General features: G+C 36.1%; 2 protein-coding genes across 5 annotated transcripts in view; one reads left to right on the top strand and one right to left on the bottom strand.

Annotated features, from left to right (window-relative positions):
* Nucleotides 1–292: 292 nt before the first annotated feature.
* LOC110834873 (sperm-associated antigen 7) lies at nt 293–3,890 on the bottom strand. The gene is made up of 6 exons (XM_022074489.1): nt 3,644–3,890; nt 3,213–3,280; nt 2,890–2,978; nt 2,489–2,660; nt 1,828–1,987; nt 293–1,265 (listed from the first exon to the last, which is right to left on the bottom strand). The coding sequence occupies exons 1-6, from the start codon at nt 3,720–3,722 to the stop codon at nt 1,153–1,155; spliced, it is 681 nt and encodes a 226-aa protein (XP_021930181.1). The 5' UTR covers nt 3,723–3,890; the 3' UTR covers nt 293–1,152.
* LOC110834862 (AT hook containing transcription factor 1 homolog) overlaps nt 3,826–19,045 on the top strand; it is a 50,447-nt gene continuing 35,227 nt past the window's right edge. The window contains exons 1-8 of one of the 4 annotated variants that reach the window (XM_087340903.1): nt 3,826–3,912; nt 4,425–4,573; nt 4,919–5,187; nt 6,234–6,381; nt 6,989–7,141; nt 16,820–16,997; nt 17,530–17,731; nt 18,234–18,390. In XM_087340903.1, coding sequence (XP_087197029.1) covers nt 4,447–4,573; nt 4,919–5,187; nt 6,234–6,381; nt 6,989–7,141; nt 16,820–16,997; nt 17,530–17,731; nt 18,234–18,390 — 1,234 coding nt within the window. In that variant the 5' untranslated portion in view covers nt 3,826–3,912; nt 4,425–4,446. Of the gene's footprint in view, nt 3,913–4,048; nt 4,574–4,918; nt 5,188–6,233; nt 6,382–6,988; nt 7,142–16,819; nt 16,998–17,529; nt 17,732–18,233; nt 18,391–19,045 lie in introns of those variants that run through there. The other 3 variants (XM_087340901.1, XM_087340902.1, XM_087340904.1) reach the window with 3 other exon arrangements.

The following is a 19,045-nucleotide window of genomic DNA, read 5'->3' as shown; positions in this document are numbered from 1 at the left end:
TCCCTCCCAAGACTTCACTCATATAATACAAATGAATATATTTTTGCTTTACAGGTATCCATCAAATGGATTATCATTATCATTATCATCAGAATTCCTTTTAAGAAAGTACAAATATTACACGAGTATCAGTCTAAATTCTCTTTACTGGTTGCTGACCCCTGGTTTATCAGCTTGAGAGATGAATGTAATGTAAAATGATTTCTTAATAAGGTACTCTGTGGCTAAAGAACACCCAAAATTTAGAATCATTGAGTGACTATGTCATTAAAGAAACACTACAGTCAAAGCATTCTTTTAAAACCTTATTTAATTTATTCATAAATATTAGGAAGAACAGTGTTTGCATATTATGGTAAAACACCCTTAACTATATGAAGTAATGTTATTTATAACGTGACAAAAGAATTATTATATTTTAATTTGCTGGGTTTCTGATGAGCACAATACAGTACTAAGTAATGCTTGTTCTTTTCACTTGATAGAATAAGATTTGCCAGTACAATCCTAGAAACTAAAATTTCAACAAATTACATGTAGAAAATCAAGATGCAAGAAGTGAGCTGCATATAGCTAATAAACCCATAAATCCACATTGTTACATACAAATTATGTAGAAAATTCCAAGATGCCTGTGAGCAGAAATATCTCTGTGTGCAAACGTATCTGAATTTATTATAAAATTTCTGTTTTCTAATGCTTTACTTGGTATGGCTAGCCAGGATACAGAAATCCATTTCTGAGATCAGAACTCAGTGCAGGGTGAATACTGATATAGTACCATTTGCATTTACAGCTTGAATAATGATTCCTTAAAAGAACCATCAACTGAAAATTTGCTTTCTGCTTGTTCAGTTAATTCTATCTTTAATTTTTACTCTTCCATCTACTTCATAAATCTTTGCAAACACATATTTTCATTGTGATGTGTTAAATTCAACATAAAGTTGTATGCCTTCTAAAGTAAGGTATCTCTTGATATTATATGCTGGAGGAATTTTTATAAAGCCTTTTTGTGTTATGGTAATATTCAAATAGATGTGCCAGAATACCACTACAAAATACAGAACAATTGGTTGAATAAAGACATCTAAAGATACATACTACATAATGAACAGTCATACCACAAGTTAATGATACTGATGGATGCATTTATTCTGTGGTATCTGGTGTTGGAGTATGGCTCACTTTTTGACGCTTCTTTGATTGGATATCGGCTAGTGTTTGCTCGATTGACCGAACATCTTTCTTATTTTCACTTGGCACTGAAAATAAAATGTTCATATTTACTAAAACACATAACATGTAATCTGAGTCTAACAGGGTGTTATGGAAGCATTGTGTATATATCTATATGTAAAGGTATCTTTGTGCAATTCTGAACTGGGTATATGGAAGTAAAGCTATATACATTCTCAGATACCCCCTCCCCCCAAAAGAAAGCATGACAGATAAGGTATACTTCAAGTAGTTGGTAATAAATTTTCACCAATTCCCTCTGCATGTTTCATATTGCTCTTGTTACACACTCTTGGCTTTGGTTGTTTGAAGGTGACAGATTTGTGTAGGAAATTCCATTCTTCAGTAACACCACCCAACACTGTAGTCAGCTAGTTAGCACTCCTGCTTTACATTTTGGAGGTCCCAGGTTCAATTCTCAGCCCAGAGACCAGTTAACCTGACTGAAATATTTCATAGTTTTCTTTAGTTCATCCAGGCAAATGCCAGGATAGTATCTTAAATTAGGCCATAACTATTTCCTTCCATATCCTCTCCTCCAGCAATATAAATTGCCCATAAATAAGTAAAATAAACTGAAGAACATACCAAAGCCATATTGTTTATTAGTCTCTGTTTTTCTAGCTGCTTCCTTTGCTGCCCCTCGACCAATCAGATGTTCATATTTCTCTCTGTAGTTGGAATTGGGAATAAAGTCTTCCGGTTTCTTTAGTGCTCTTTCCTTTTCTTCCTTCCTTTCCTGCTCTCGCTACAACCAAGATTGAGAGACAGTCCACATTACTAGGGAAGAAGGCAGATTTTTATGGTTGGAATGGATTTTCAAAGTTCTCTTTCAGAACCCTGTTAATGAACCTATGTGTCTGTCAGTTCATCTGCATCCTAGTCTTGTTGATGTGATTCCAATGCTTGGGTAGATTTTCACACTTGCAATGTTAGTTTAAAACTTGTATAAGTTTTCTAGTTACGCTTAAAGTTTTCTTTTGCAGGGATGGCCTTGGAAAAGATAAATTTTTTCTATTTACAAATTTTAGAAGTTATGAAACATGACTCACTGATATATAAAGTATTTTGAAAACTTAAGTGTCAGTATTTCTTAAAAACTAACAATTCTCATAATCATTTAAATGAATTTGTACTTATCCTGCAACATATGTTACTAGCTGTGTCCAGGAATATGTTAATTTTGGCAACATATCAGAAACTAGCCAGTGTTTAAAATTCTAGCCATTTTAAAGATAATTTCCGTTACCTGTTCAGCCAACTTCTTTGCCTTTTCTGGGTCCCACTCCTCCCCACGTCTCAGTGCTGCTAATTCATCATCACTTGGGGCAAACTCCCGCTTAAAGATCATCACATGTCGGTCCACTCCTTCCTCACCTATTGAAAATGCTGGGATTCCTGCTACTTCTGCCACATCATGTCTGCAAAACATTGGAACTATACAATTAATGTAACATCTTATACTAGTTTTATGTAAATCCCACTATCACATATAATGCAGACCACTAACATGTGCTTTAACAAACAGATTTACAGCCTTCATGAAATTAGAAGCCCATCTTATTATGATTATAATAGCTTATAAACATATTCTTTTCACACAGGCTGATTGTAATTAGTATATTATTGGAATATATTTCGAGTACAGACACAATACTTCTGTAGACTTGTTCCATAGGGTCAAACTTCTGCTTCTGTAGTGATTCATCTTGTAGGAACTTGTTGATATTTTCTTCAATCTGAAAAATTACACAATCTTATGTATAGGATAGTCAACAGTAAATTACTGTCATAATCATGTAATTTATGTCTGTATTAGAAACAAGTATTGTATCTGTGCTATGACATGTTCCACATCCTTGGCTTGGGCCTATGAAATGTAAATAAATTGTTTTATTCTATCCTGAGATAGCATTCTTAACAAAAGATATTTAATTTATAAGAATGTTCCCTTTGTACATTACTATACTTACTTTCTCTCTGAACCTTTTAAGCTTCTCCTTTTGTTCCCTCTGTTTTTTAAGAATCTCTTCTTTATGTTCTAAAATGACAGAAATAATGATTTGCATCCAATAAAATAATAAAAATATGTGTATTAAATTTGTGGGAACAACTTCATAGTATGAAAACCGCTAGTGTACTTGCACAGAAAATTACGTCTACTTAACCTTACTCAACTTAAAATTAATTATTCTAAATTAGCCTAGCCACCCATGCAGGTGATATAGGCTTTTGAGATCACTAATCCCAACACAAACCATTTTAACCTAATTAATGCAAGCGGTCAACACATTGTGCCAATATATCAATCCATGATCCTAATACAATACAGATTATCGCAACCGTATAATTATGGAACGTAAACAAATTCTAATTCGCATGTTAGGTTAGGTTGGTATCTTACTTTTCATCAAACTCCTTTGTTTATCGCTAAAGGATGGAGGTTTATCCATTGAATTTAATATTGAACCAAGTAAGTCCATTTTTTAAAACAATAATACTTAATGTTACTATCAAATTATGCGTCTTGTACTAAATTAAGTTCACAAATGATCTGCTGCGTACTGAGCAAGGCATTTGTTTGAACAAAACCTTGCTTCCGCTACGTTCCTGATTTTGATCGCACAACCGTCGGAAACAGTACTGTGGAGTTTCCGGTATTGTTCATAAGCGGTAGGGTACTTTTTATGTTATTTACTAAACATGAATTATGTAACCGGTTATTAATTTGTTTTTATATAACAAAAATGAACATTTTCCTGATCTTATAACGTTCCAGTAACCACAAGTACTGGAAACAATAAAATGCCATTCTTATACAAGTTTTCAGTAGTAGCTGCACATTTCGTTTGGGGCAATGGAAAATGCAGTTATAATCACAGACTATTTTTTAACTGCCAAGGACAGCATGGCACAGGCTCTGTGGCTGGTTACGTGATGAACTAAGAAGAGTTGAAAGAAGTTTTATAAATGATGCGTTGTTTGTGTTGGTGTTGTGTGAAAGTTTTGACTGAAGGGCTGTGTAATTTTTAGCTGCTGTATGTTAAATATATAAAAAATATAATAACCTTACAACAGTCTTCACCTTCGAGATAATAATCTGGTCTCTGATGGAACATAACCTATGATGTAGCTCCTGTTTTGTGATTGTATGTAGCTAATTACAGTTTTATACATAATTATAGGTACTGTAATGACAAACAAAAAATGAAGCTTCAAGAAGCACCAAATGCAATTTGTAAAGTCGTAAAATTTCCAGGATCTGTTACAAGTTACTTGAGATCAGAAGGTGTCACAAATGAACGTTATGGCTTGAAAGGAGGACTTCTGAAAGGTAAAACGCAATCCATATACTACTTTAATGGATTCTGTTTAATGATGGGCTGCATATATCTGACTCAAGATATAAATGCTGTAACAGTTGTAGGGACCAGACCTTGCATTTTGCCTACATCACTGGCTTTGTGTCATGGGAACTCAAACAGCTGATTACAAAGAACTACCAATGAGAAAATAAAGTTTATATCATGGATGGTATATGCTTCCATATCATGTATCCCAACCACCTGTCTGATTTCCTTGTCCTTTATTCCTGATGGATGCGATGGAAATGCTTGGTTTAATGATGACTACTGTACATTTCTTAATAGTAACATTATATGAGTTTTTATACCAACAGATACTCGATATGCCTGGTTGAGTTGGGGTCCAAACTTTGAAGTTGTACGGACTACTAATGGTGCTAAAGTAGCTGCATGGACTTTTGGAGCTGCTCTACATGATTCAAAAACTAGAGTAACTTGTGTCACAGAATTACCCTGCACTGATGGCTCAGGACGTGTTTCACAATTTGTGGTGGGATTGGAATGTGAGTTAGTTGGAGGAATGATTTGTGTTTTTGACATACGAGGATCTAAGGTTCTGCGTGCAGTGCAGATGCCTTCAAAGGTTTGTAAACTTCATTTTAACAATATACTGATTATTTATGTGACATTTATGTTTGAATATGTTCCTAGATATGAGAATGAAAATTGTGGAGATCTTACAAAGAAGGTGTTTTTGAAATTTAGGGTTGAATTGCAGAGCTTACCATATATTTTTATTAATGTTTAAGTTCATTCTGCTATATCATGTACTAATAATTCAGTGTTATAAAAATGAAATATTGATATTATGTATACAGTATATGTATTATCTTTTGTACTGCTATGCCAATTACTTTTTGACTCTTCTTTGTTTCTCTTCTGTAGCTTCACCTTTTAAGCATGCAGTCAACAAGTTGTTCTGATGACAGAGTATTCTTGTTTCCATATTTGTCAGATTATATGCACTGTTCTCAGAGACTGTTTAGTGATAACCTTGGATGAAAGTTACCTGTTATTTTGGCACTTTTAGAGTGCATAAAGCAGTCCTAGGAGAACTTGTGGATGCCATTGCATTGGTTGCCTGTTGGAGTTATATTTTAATTAATGGATTTAGAGACCAGTTGTTATCTGCTATGATGATGTGCAACAAGAAGTATCCTCAATGTGATATATATGTGAAAGAGATTGGTGGCAATAGTTTCCTAAGTTTCTTTGTGTGCATCATGTAGCATTTGTGACATCCAGCAAACACAGTCATTGGCATAGGCAAGTCCTTCAGTAATGACCATCATATTGCCCTTACCTGTTGACACCATAGGACACAACAGCTGTTGTTATGCAGCAGTTATTACATATAAGTTTACGATTCATTGGATGTTATCAGACATCATTTCAGTTGACAATCAACCACTTGGTGGTTTGTCCTGTGGTCTGGTCTTTTTCTTCCTTATCCACTTCAGTAAAATGTTGCAATTTAAGAAGTATGTATGCACATATGTGTGTGTGTGTAATCATGTACCTAAAGCCTAAAACAGTGTTACAATAATGAAGAACTGTTTACATTTCTGTGCTATAAAAATCTGTGTAGCTGAGTGGTGACTACACTTTAAACAAACTTTTCTATTTTAGGTGACATCTGTGAGTGTAGTGGATTGTGGATCAGAAGGATGCTATCCTCTGCCGCAGCTTCTTAGCTCTATGACAGGTGTGCTTGCAGTTGGCCTTGCTGGTGGACAAATAATGCTCGTGGATCTGTGTCGGATGAATTGTGATGATGGTATGATAATGCAACATTGAATATTGAGAGATTATTTTTATGAAGTTCATATTTTGTGTCTTATTTACAATTAAAATATACTGTTTTGCATAAAAATGAATTCTAAGTTACAACTGCATTATTCTGAAATGCTAGCTAATATATATTTTTAAAATATGTAAGAATTTTCTGGTAATTTAAGTTGTTAGTGAACAGAAGAACCTATGGAAGTATATTATCACTCATTCAAAAGCTGAAATTTCCCTGATGTGTGGAAACATTTATGTTTTGTGATCATATATACTTACGTAACTTCTAAAGGGAAGTGTACTGGCACAGATAACATTTAAAAGTCAGTAATGAGTATATAAAAATACATAGCAGTGTTATTTAATTTATGATTAGAAGACATTTACTCCTGTCATTAATGTATCTTGCACCACAGTTGTTTGCTCAGGGAGGTAGGCACACATTGGTGTAGTGCCTCTTGTTCACTTTGTACATATGAAATTAATAAGTTCATTTATGTTGTGCATATTATTTCTCTACAGCTGCATAAATACAAATATTTATGACTGCAGTAAAAGTATAAAGTTGTGTACATTTCATAATCTTTTTATATGTGCAGGGCTGAACATGGGAGCATGTGGTGAATTGAGAGATGAATTGCATGCTTGTCAACTTTTGCCTATCAGTATAAATGAAACTGACCAGGAGACACTGGAATATAAACGAGCCCATGCTGCCAGAACAGGAGACCATCAGTGTGTGGTGTTGAATGGTCAGTCTTACTATATTAATTTTACAATTCATAATCCTCATATATTATTTGATGCTAGTCTGCAGTTGGGTTAAGTAAGGTTATAATTCAGCATCCTGTTTTGCAAAATCATCATTGTTGTCTACATATATATATTGTGTCAATCAATACAACTACAATATTTCATGTTATAGTAACATGTTTAAAATATTCTGTCATCATCAGACATCATAGTATCAAGTTATGATGAAATAACAAGTAAAATTTTGAAAACTTGTTCAGCTTTAATTAGTCATCCATTAGCCCACAGTTGTAATCACTCATTATACACAGGCATTTTCCAGGCCGCCTTAAAATATCAGTAGTAAGACCATTGTACAAGAAAGGTGACAAAACTAATATGACAAATTACTTGCCAATTTCACTGTTAACTACTTTTTCTAAAGTACTTGAGAAGTTTATGTATAGTAGATTAAGTCATCGTATGCATACTAACAACATATTGGTCCTGGAACAATTTGGCTTCAGGAAAGGTGTATCCACTGAAGATGCAGCATTCAAACTAACAGACAATGTGCTAAAATCTATTAACCAAAAAGATGCATATTGGCAGTTTTTTCTGTGATTTAGCAAAAGCTTTTGACTGTGTAAATCATGAAATTTTGTTGGATAAATTACATTTTTATGACATTCAAGGAATAGCAGCGCAATGGTTCAGATCCTATTTAACAGGTAGAAAACAAAAGGTTGAAGTGAAAGCACTTAAAAACAAACAGATTTTTCTCAAACTGGGGAGCAATAAAACATGGAGTTCCCTAAGGGTAAATTTTAGGGCCCTTGCTTTTTATAATATACATAAATGACTTTCCTCCAACAATAAAAAACAATAAATACTTTAACAGAGCCCATAATATTTGCTGATGACACAAGTGTCATAATTTCTAATAAAAATGTTGATGATTTCTGTTTAACATCATACATAGTTCTGTCTTATATGAGTTAATGGTTTACTGTTAACAAGCTGGCCCTAAATGTAGATGAAACAAATCTCCTTATAAAAATTTGTGATTAGTCGTTGTCATCAATAAATTACGTCATCAACAATGTCAACTATAAACAAACTCGGCATTGTTGTGGAACACAACAATGCCGAGTACAACACAACAATGCCGAGTAAACAAATAACGCTTCACTACCGAGCCAGTCGCATTATCACTGCTCCAGAAGAAGCACGTGGAATCGCATTATTGATAATTTTCTGACAGTTGTCCTAAAACATCAGGAAAGTGAAAGAAGACATTATCAAGTATTTGAAGTACCTACTCCAACAAGGTAAAGTGATACTCATTCGATATATTATGATTATGATCGATTTTGAGACGAAGATTTGCAAGGGTGGGGCTGGACGTAAAAAGTTGACTGAACAAGAACAGTTGGCCTCTGAACAGCGACGTAAAGAAGTACTACATCAGACCTATTTAAGAAATAAAGAAGAGCGAAGTAAAACTTACATTGATAGACGAGACCATATTAACGACACACGTAGAAAGACTTATTCGGTAAGAACAGAGGAGAAAATAAAACAAGACGCTGAAAAGAAAATTATTAGATATCAAAGTAAATTAGTAATGAAGAACCGAGGAAGACTGCTAATAGCAGCACATTTTATGAACGACGAACATCAACAACATTATCTCGGACCTATGAACTATGAATGTATTCATTGCAAAGCGCTTCACTGGCTAGATGAATCGACTCAACGTTCCAGTAAATCGTTTTATGATTGTTGTGCACATGGAAAGGTTGTGCTTGATTCGTTGCCTGAATATCCTGATGAACTTAGAAAACTCTTTTCTCTTCGACATTTTCGCAACAAATGTCGTGTTTACAACAACATGCTTGCATTCGCATCATTTCAAGCGAATCTCATGGACTTCGGAATTAATCGACCAGGGCCATATTGTTTTAAATTGCATGGCCAAATTTATTATAACATGAATGCGGCATCTTTTCCGAAAGATAATGAGAATGCAACTTTTGGTCAACTGTTTATGATCGACGAAGAAGAAGCCGTCAAACAAAGAATCGAAAATGCACGTCAGAATTCGAAAGGCGACACCAAAGATGACATCAAAGAAGAAATTGTCACGAAATTAACTAATATAATTTCGCGCATTAACGTCCACGCAGAATCCTATCGCATGATGAACTACCAATACGAGCTTGAAAAAGAAAACGCTGAGCGTAACAACGAGTCTGAACCGGAGCTAAACTTGGTTATGTCGATGCTTCCTGGAGACGACAAAAACAGGTACAATCCGAAATGGAGCAATGACGTCGCTGTTGTGTGTCCTAAAACCGACGACGGTGACATTCCTGATTCGTATGTTGTTGTTTACAGTACCAAGGAGCAAAGACTCAGACGTCTTTCGACAATGAATCCATTCGTTGAACCCTTCGTCTATCCCCTTCTGTTTCCTTACGGCACAATGCAATGGCATAAAGACCTGAAACTGAAAGATGCTAAAGTTCGTGATCGTCTAACACGAGGAATGTTCGCTCGCTATAGAATCGCTACTCGCGAAAAGGAATTTAATCCAATCACAAAAAGTGGGAAACTTTTCCAACAATACTTGGTTGATACTGAAATTAAACGTGAGAAAGACGTTATCAACTACTTGAGGTATCAACTCCAACAAAGTAAACGTGTAGATAAGTGCAGTAGTTTGAAAGCAAACTTGGAAAAGCTTGCAAAAGAAAAGAAGAAAAAACTCGGGCGCATTAAAGTTTTGAACTCATCGTTCGTTGGATTGCCACGATACATGTTGGAACTGTACCAAGACGCAATGGCAATGGTCGCTGCTTTCGGCACGCCGTGTTTGTTCATCACCATTACGACCAATCCTAATTGGAGTGAAATTTGCGAAAATCTCGAACCACATGAAACACCACCAGACAGACCCGACTTCGTTGACAGAGTATTCAAGTTGAAACTCAAACACTTGATGGATTTGCTGACCAAACATTCAGTTATGGGAAAGTCGCTTGCTTACGTGTACACAGTTGAGTTTCAGAAGCGAGGACTTCCGCATGCACATATCCTTTTAAATCTCCAAGAAGGATCAAAAATTAAGACTGATGAAGATGTTGACAAATTCATTTGCGCTGAACTACCAGACCCCGAAACACAACCAAATCTTTACGACATTGTTACGCGTAACATGATTCATCAATGTAGTCCGCGTTGCATGAAGGGAAATGAGTGTACTAAAGGTTTTCCCAAACAGTATTCTCCTTGCACAATAATCGTCGAAGACGGTTATCCAATCTACAAAAGACAAAATAATGGACGCACTTACTCAGCAAAAAATGGATTTGTTCCATACTGTCCGTATTTGATGCAGGAATTAAACTGTCACATCAATGTTGAGTCTGTATCATCGATTACTTCAGTAAAGTACCTATTCAAATATGCTTTTAAAGGTGGTGATTTGACAAACTATACAATCATCGAAGGAGATGAGCTTCACTACGACGAGATCACCAGCTACCAAGACAGTCGCATGATCACTGCTCCAGAAGCAGCACATCGCATTCTTGAGAATGAAATGCACAGGCGCAGTCATGCAATCATACGTCTACCTGTGCATTTGCCGAACGAACAAACCGTCGAATTTGGAGAAGAAGCAACATACGAAGACATTCGAAAAGCAATTGCCGGTTCAACAATGCTCCTTGAATATTTTGAATTGAACAAACAGGACCAAAACGCACGAAAGTATTGTTATTTCGAAATTCCAAAGCACTATACGTGGAGAGCAGAAATGAAAGGTATCGATGATGGAAAAGAAAAGGGAGCATCCACTGTCGAATACGAACAAAAGACGAACTTGAAGAAACAGAAGTCATGGTTTCCACGAAGAGATGGTAAACACACAATCGGACGCGTTTATAGTGTAAGCCCTAGAGATCAAGAAACATTCCATCTTCGTTTTCTTTTGATGAATGTGAAAGGCGCAAAAAACTATGAGGACTTAAAGACTTACGACAATGTCACTTACCAAACATTCACAGAAGCCTGTTTAGCACGTGGACTAATCGAAGATGACGCTGAATGGAAACGTTTCATGCAAGAAGGTGCGATCTACCAAATGCCTTATCAGCTACGTGTTTTGTTTGTTCAGATTCTAATGCATTGTCACCCATTGCACCCCGAAGAGCTTTTCAATGATTTCATCGATATAATGGCGCAAGACTTTAAAAAACGAGATAAAATTTCTGACTCTGACGCACGTGACAAAGCTCATGCTAATATTAATGAATTGTTAATTATTGAAGGGAAAAGTTTGAAGGACTTTCCAACACTGCCTCAGGAAATTAAAAAATTACAGACAGTAAGTAACAAAGAATTAACTGTTGATGAACACATTGGAATTGGTGGAGAAATGTACAAATCATTGAACAAGAAACAAAAGGAAATCGTTGACATAATACTTAATCATATAGACGGAAAACCAACTGTCAAAAACCCGTACTTCTACATTGATGGTCCAGGAGGATGCGGTAAAACTTACACATATAAAACATTGTACCATTTGTTAGTAGGACGACAAAAGAAAGTCACTACGATGGCTTATACAGGTATCGCAGCAAGTTTGTTGCCTAAAGGAAACACTGTCCTCAGAGTAGCCGGGCTGCCCGTTCCTGTTTTGCCTGACTCTAACACCAACATTTCGATAACGGATAACAGAGGAAAAGAATTGATAGATACATACGTATTTATTTGGGACGAAGCACCAATGGCACCACGGTATTGTATGGATGTACTCGATAGAACTTTGCGAGACTTCACACGTTGTAACTTACCCTTTGGAGGTAAAGTTATGTTGCTCGGTGGAGACTTTAGACAGATTTTACCTGTCTTACGCAATTCAAACAAAACGTCAACACTGTATTCAACAATAAAATATTCGACTTTGTGGAAACACTTTAAGGTCATGTCATTGTCTGAAAACATGCGCGCCACACCCCAAGCTATAAAATGGACTAAATTCTTACTCGACCTCGGCGAAGGACGGCTCAACGACCACGACGACATGGTAGAAGTGCCTGAAAACATGGTTTGTACGGACGATTTAGTCGAAAAGATTTGCGGAGATATCATAAGAAACAATGACATCGAAATGCTCAAAACTACCGCAATCCTTGCTGCAAGAAATTGTGACGTCGACGAAATAAATGAGAGAGTTGTTGACTTACTCGACGAAAAGACTGAGCGAATCTACTCGAGCATTGATGGTGTCGAAGACTCGGACAAAGAAAAGTTCAGTGAAATGGTGACACCCGAATACTTAAACACTTTGCGACCACGATCACTGCCCCCACATAATTTGCGTCTACGTAAGAACGCTATTGTCATGTTGGTACGTAACTTAAGCGTTTGCGAAGGATTAGTTAACGGAACACGTTTATTAGTACAGCAGATGACCAACAACCTCCTTCAATGTATGGTCATAACGGGAGATCATTGCGGGGAAATTGTTTTCATTCCACGTATAAAACTATATTGTGACAGTGAATACCCATTTACTATGTGGAGACGCCAATTCCCCGTAACGCCTGCCTTCGTAATCACTATCAACAAAGCTCAGGGCCAAACGTTCAAAAGAATTGGCATTTATTTGGAACAGGATGCTTTCGCACATGGACAAATCTACGTCGCATTTTCACGTGCACCAAGCGATAATTGTGTATTTGTCTATCTAAAAAAGGGACGAAAAAATAATCTCATTAAAAACGTTGTCTACAGAGAAATATTGAACGAACAGAGTATGAGTTGCAGGAGAACACAGGACATTAAACAAAAAGAAGGAAAGCGAAAAATTGAAATTAATCTTGACGAAATTAAAAGTGAAGCAGTTGAACATGCAGTTAAACGTGTAAAAGTTGAAGGGAATATAAGAACAATAAGTGTTACAGAGGATGAACAGCCTATACGGAGAGTGAGGCAGAATGAAACGACGATTACACGTGAAATTGTACCAACTATCGAACATTTCAAACTCTTGAATGCCAATGGATCAGACTGCTTCTTGATTTCCTCAATAAACATGTTGCATTCAGCTACTGCGTTCGTTGAAAGTCTGAAAGAAATGATATTAAATGACTACGAGGGCGACAACAATGGTGCACAACTGATCTACGAGATTGCAAACGCATACAGTCATCCTCAAAACTTACATAATGTCATTTCAATACGACAAAACCTTAAAGAACATTTAAGAAGAGATTTTCAAAGTGTGTCCGAAACAATTTACAACATATTCGAGGAGTTACCAATTGATATGCAAAACATGTTTGAGTATGAGACGGTGAATACAAAAACATGTAGAAATGGTCATCAACTTGAGGAACGTTATAAAAACCAAATATTGTTCATGAACTTACCACAAACGAACGTGATAAACTTCAAAGACTTATTGGAGTATCAAACCAAAACAGATGTGAACGGAACGTGTACGGAATGTCAACAACACTACATACGTGGAACGACAGAAATTGTTGTTGGTGACCGTCAAAAGTACATGATTTTGGAAATAAATAGATTGACTCTAAATGGACTACGCACATTTGAAATAATGAGAATGAGACAAAACAACCAATTAATGTATGGAAAACATTGGAAATTGCAAAGTGCGGTAGAATTTGTGGACATTAACGGTACTGGAAACGACGGACATTTCAAGGCGTGGCGACGTTAGAACGATGAATGGATTATCTTCGACGATAATCGCATTACAAAATCTAAAAAATTTATCGATAAATGTAAAAGTGTAACACTCTTATTATTCGAAAAAATCATAGAATAAAATATGTTACGTCATTTCTTTACTCTCTTTGTTGTGTTGGTATATTGCCTTCAAGAATTTCCTTCCGTTATTTCTCATAGTATTTTAACAGCAACAATACGTCTTCATCGAATACTAGATCGTAGAAATTTAACAGACTAAGAACAGCGAAGTAAGGAAGTAAAATATCATATTAGAGAATGCGCTCCGAAAGGAGTGCCCTGCTCTAGTATAATAAAATTTGTAACAAATAACTTGCCACAATATGCTTGAAGTATTGGTTATAATTGAAAGTATATACAAGAGTCAATAAATACAAAATTCCTGGGTTTGCAAATTGATAATCACCTAAATTGGACAAGTCATATTGATAAACTGATACCTAAGTTAAGTGGAGCATATTAAGCAGTTAGATCTCTGTTGCATGTCAGCAACACTGACACACTCATTTCAATATATTTTGCCTATTTTCACTCTATAATGAAGTATGGAATAATTTTGGGGGGTAATTCATCAAAGAGCAAAAATGAATTCACTTTACAAAAGAAAATTGTTAGATTAATGGCTGGTGTCAAACCTAGGAATTCATGTAGATGTCTGTTTAAGAAATTAGAGATCTTAGTTTTTCCTTGTGATTACATATTATCATTAATGAACTTTATTGTAAATAACCAAGAAATTTTTCAAACTAATTCTGCCGTACACAGTGTCAACACAAGGAATAAAAATCAGTTTCATAAACCAGTTGCCAACTTCTCATGCTTTCAGAAGAGTGCACATTATGCAGGGATCAAAATTTTCAACAGTCTACCATCAAATCTCACAAGTCTTGTAAATAAGAAGGCACAGATTAATGTAGCATTAAAAAGATACTTAATTACACACTCCTTTTACCCTGTCAATGAATTTCTATTGTTTACAAATAAGTGCTAATTTGTCTTCTGTATGTAATGGGCAGATTTATTTGTAACTTATCATTACTTTAGGTGAACCCTTAGTTTGTATTATGTGAAATTTATGTAATACAGTGAAACCTCGATGCATCGTTTTCGGCGGGGGTGGGAAATAAAAACGATGAATGCGGGAAAACGATAGATGCGGGAAAGCATTAAAAATTTAAAAAAAAAAAACAATGTTTCTCTTTCAAAGTTACTTCTTTTTACCAAAAAAGTCTTTAATGGACAACTGGTTTGTCGAAACTTTACGTTTTAGGCCAAACAGAGCCCTTTCCACGTTTAAAATGCCTTCTTCGTCACGTTCACTAATATTATGCGCATAAAAGAACGACTTCACTTTTGCCAATGCAGCGTGTGCTTCGGCAAAACTCGGCAAAGTTCGGGCTCGCATTCGTCGTTTCTCCCTCTTCCTCACCGCTCCATCAACCTTCGCGGTCTGTAACAGGAAAAATGGAAGTACTATTACTGCCGAACTCAACGAAACGTAGCTGTAAAAGACACGATATGAACCAGAAGAATGAAAAAGTTTCGCTCGCCTTTCCTTTGTACTTATAATAAAAGCATTTGTGAAGAAATTCACACTGCACATGCCATCTGGCATCGCTGGAACGAAATATGAGTGCACCCAAATTAAAATCGTAAAATTTCTGACAATGGGCACCGCCATTCACTCCAACTATCACCCCTGCACCGCTGACCCCTCATTCCAAAAGAATCTGTGTTGGTTGGGCGACATAACAGGTTACCGCTACTGTGTATTCCAAAAACATTGTGCGTCTTTCGGTATTAATTTATCTCAAAAATCAGCATTTTAAATTCTCAGAAACGATCATTGCGGGAAAATTGTGGGGCGGGACTAAGATTTTTGAACGATCGATGCGATAAAACGATAGTTCGAGGAACGATAGAAGCGGGAAAATGTAACATTATTTTATATGGGATGTATTCGGGACCGAACAAAACGGACGATGCATCCGGGAAAACGATAGTTCCGGGAACGATGGATAGAGGTTTCACTGTAGTATGAATTGTACTTTATAAAATGTATTGTATTATTATTATTATTATGACTTTTTCCACATCCTATTGTCATCTGACTATCTTATGGATCCATGGAATGTTATAAAGATATATGTGTGTGTATGTATGTATGTATGTAATGATACGGCAGTTTTGTTTATTTTACTTATTATACTTAGATTTTTGTTGTCATATTTAGGCACTGATATAATATTCTTATTTCTAACATGCTATTTTCTGATAAGTTTATACCATTCCATTCTACTTCAGTTACACATTAACTTCACTAAACATTTCAGTTTTATGGAGGATTTGAGGGTTTCTATGGCGGTGAGTCCGAGGATGGCTGCCATGTAGGTTGCAGTGCAAGAATACAAGACTACATGGCACTGCAACCCAGAAGACAGCCATCATACAGTTTTTGTCATGTAACACAAGCATTTCAATTTTTAAAATTATCACATTTGTTTTAAATAATTTTTTTCATACTGACCATAAAAAATGTAAAAGAGAATTACGCAGGTTACAGACTGGAATAGCCCAAGTGAAGCAGGGGCCTGCATTAGCCCAGGATATCGAGGATGTATAAGTGAAAGGGTTAAGAGTACAATATTTAGCACAGGACTATAATATTGCTGGTTAATTATTTCAGAATAAATTGCAACTTACTGTAATTTCTTAATCATACTTTCAAATCTTTTCAGGATTTCTTTCACAACATGTGTTTTGATTTTTATCTCCTCACAATATGAGATGTATTTCAAGGATTTGGTATATTTTGTTATTTATGGTATTGAGGTTTATAATAGAGGGATTTTAGGGTGTTTCCAGAGATTTGTGTATTTTTACTCTTACATGCCATTGATTATTTGCAGAATCATTTCTAGCTGACAAGATGTTTCTGCTACCATTACCAGATGGCAACATGTTCAATGTGCCGAGGCGACGTGTAGATGTAACAGCAGTGACATACATCCCCCGCATTGCCAGCATAGTGGCTGGTTTTAGTTTTGGGAGTTTCCAGATATGGAACCTAATGCAACTGACCTTGGAGTAAGCAGTGGTGTAGAGTTTTAAAGCCTTTTTATTATCACATTTGACTACATTGTCCATGAGACAGCTCTTCTGTCCTAAGTTATGCACATATTACACATGTCTGCTGCATAGTGTTTTTAAATTTGTGACCTTCATTGACAGCATTGTTTTACAAGTTAAAATTGACTCATAGTTTAATCAGAAGATTTAACTGATTATTATTTACGGTTGAATCTAAATGCATCTGCTTTTTAATCTTATATGATATGCTGCTTTAATAGTTTTATTTTGCCACATACTAATTTTCAGTGTAAGGAATTTAATCTCTTGAGTGGATAAGTATTGTCCTTCGTGTCAGTTAAAAGTGAGCTTGATTTCCACCCCTCTGTACACCTTTTTGTTATTTTTATTCCACAAATTCTTTATCACTGAAAAAATATTAGGGTCAGTGTCTGGTCTTTCCTTTTATTTTTCATGGCATCTCACTTTGTTTTTAGGTACGTTCTACATTTTATGGAGAAAATTAATGGCAATTGCTCATTGTTTGCAGGTTCATGAGCCCAACCATGCAGGATCCCCTGCCATTGATTTCATTTGGATTCCAGGAGCCATGTGATGACCCACGTAACTTCTGCTACCTATGGGCAGTTCACAGTAGTGCCAACCAAAGGAATAGGTTGCCATTTGCTGTAATGTATGCCTTGTGTTACCAGTCCAAGGAATGGGTTGATGGTTATGGTTATCTTTACCAGGTGTGTAACTTAATATAATGAAAATGTATACAGTCAGTATGACATTTTTAAAAAATGGTTGGACAGTAATTATTGTCTTTTTCTATGGTTGTCATCTGCATTCAAACTGAAAATATGTCCATGCTATTCTTGTGTGTTTATATGTGATATGCTGATTGTATGCTTGCATCTGAAGATAGTATAACAACAGAGTACTTTCACCAATGAGATCACTCCAGTCTTGATTTCCTTTAAAGATTTTAATCAAATACTCTCTCTTACCACTTTGTTACTTATTTGTTGTCTCCTGGTCATTAATTTATGCTTTTGAGAAATATCAGTTTAGTAGCCTGCTGCTTTCCTGAGTTTGATCCAGTCAGTATGTTAGTATTGTGAAATGCATTTATGCAAAATGATTTATAGTTTTTTATATTTCCCAGTATTACAAAATAGAAGAGTGGTTTATTTCACTTAGTTTGGTTAATGAGTTTATAATTCATCTGTTTTAATGGTGATGTTTCAGGACTTTGTATCAGGTGTGCATCGATTTGACTTTGATGTGGATGGAGATGAAGGTGGTATCACTGTGGTGGGAGGCCGCAGTGTGGCTTGCCACACCATAAACAAGTTACCTTCTGCTGTTACCAGAAGAGACAATCCTCGTGTTGAGTTGGATGAGAGTATGTATTGTAGACTTTGATACTGCTAAGCATAGCTTTACAGCTTTCTCCCCCCCCCCCCCCCCCCTCCAATTAAAATATTTTGCAGTCTCATAGTATTATAAGGTTTAATGTGTGCTGTCATACTCTTCAATACCTGCAGAAATTTGACACATGTGCTCAATGTATGTTTGCAGTCTGTTTACTTCTTTCATATAATATTTTCACTCAGCTTTGTTGTTGTTGTTGTTGTTGTTGTTGTTGTTGGTCCATTCTGCATAATTTTCCACTGTCACTTTGAAATATATTAAATGTTTTATGAACCTATTCCAAGATATACCTACAATATAACTTCAATAAAACAAGTACATGCTGTAGTGAGAACTTCTTCGTAAAGTAAAGTAAAGTTTGTCCCACTATACGCCATGTAGGCGCTTGGGGGGAGTGGAGGTATAGCGCCTCTCTTCCTTGACCTCGGCACTAGATGGGGGTGAGTGGTCAGCATCACGCCCCGGCCGGCTTTACCCCCGGGAAAGGACCCCGGTACCCATTGTAGAGGAGGCTGGGTGGGCCCCAGAGCCGGTCTGGACACAGAGGCTAGAAGAAAAATCCTCTGCCCCCGTCGGGGATCGAACCCCGGTCGTCCAGCCCGTAGCTAGTCACTATACTGACTGAG

The sequence above is a fragment of the Zootermopsis nevadensis genome, unplaced genomic scaffold (genome assembly GCF_977971745.1).
Source record: "Zootermopsis nevadensis isolate Lab colony 2312 unplaced genomic scaffold, Znev_1.0 Znev_ptg000061l, whole genome shotgun sequence".
NCBI classification, from domain to species: Eukaryota; Metazoa; Arthropoda; class Insecta; order Blattodea; family Termopsidae; genus Zootermopsis; species Zootermopsis nevadensis.
Note: the sequence above shows the minus strand (reverse complement) of the source record. Positions and strands in the feature narration are given on the sequence as shown.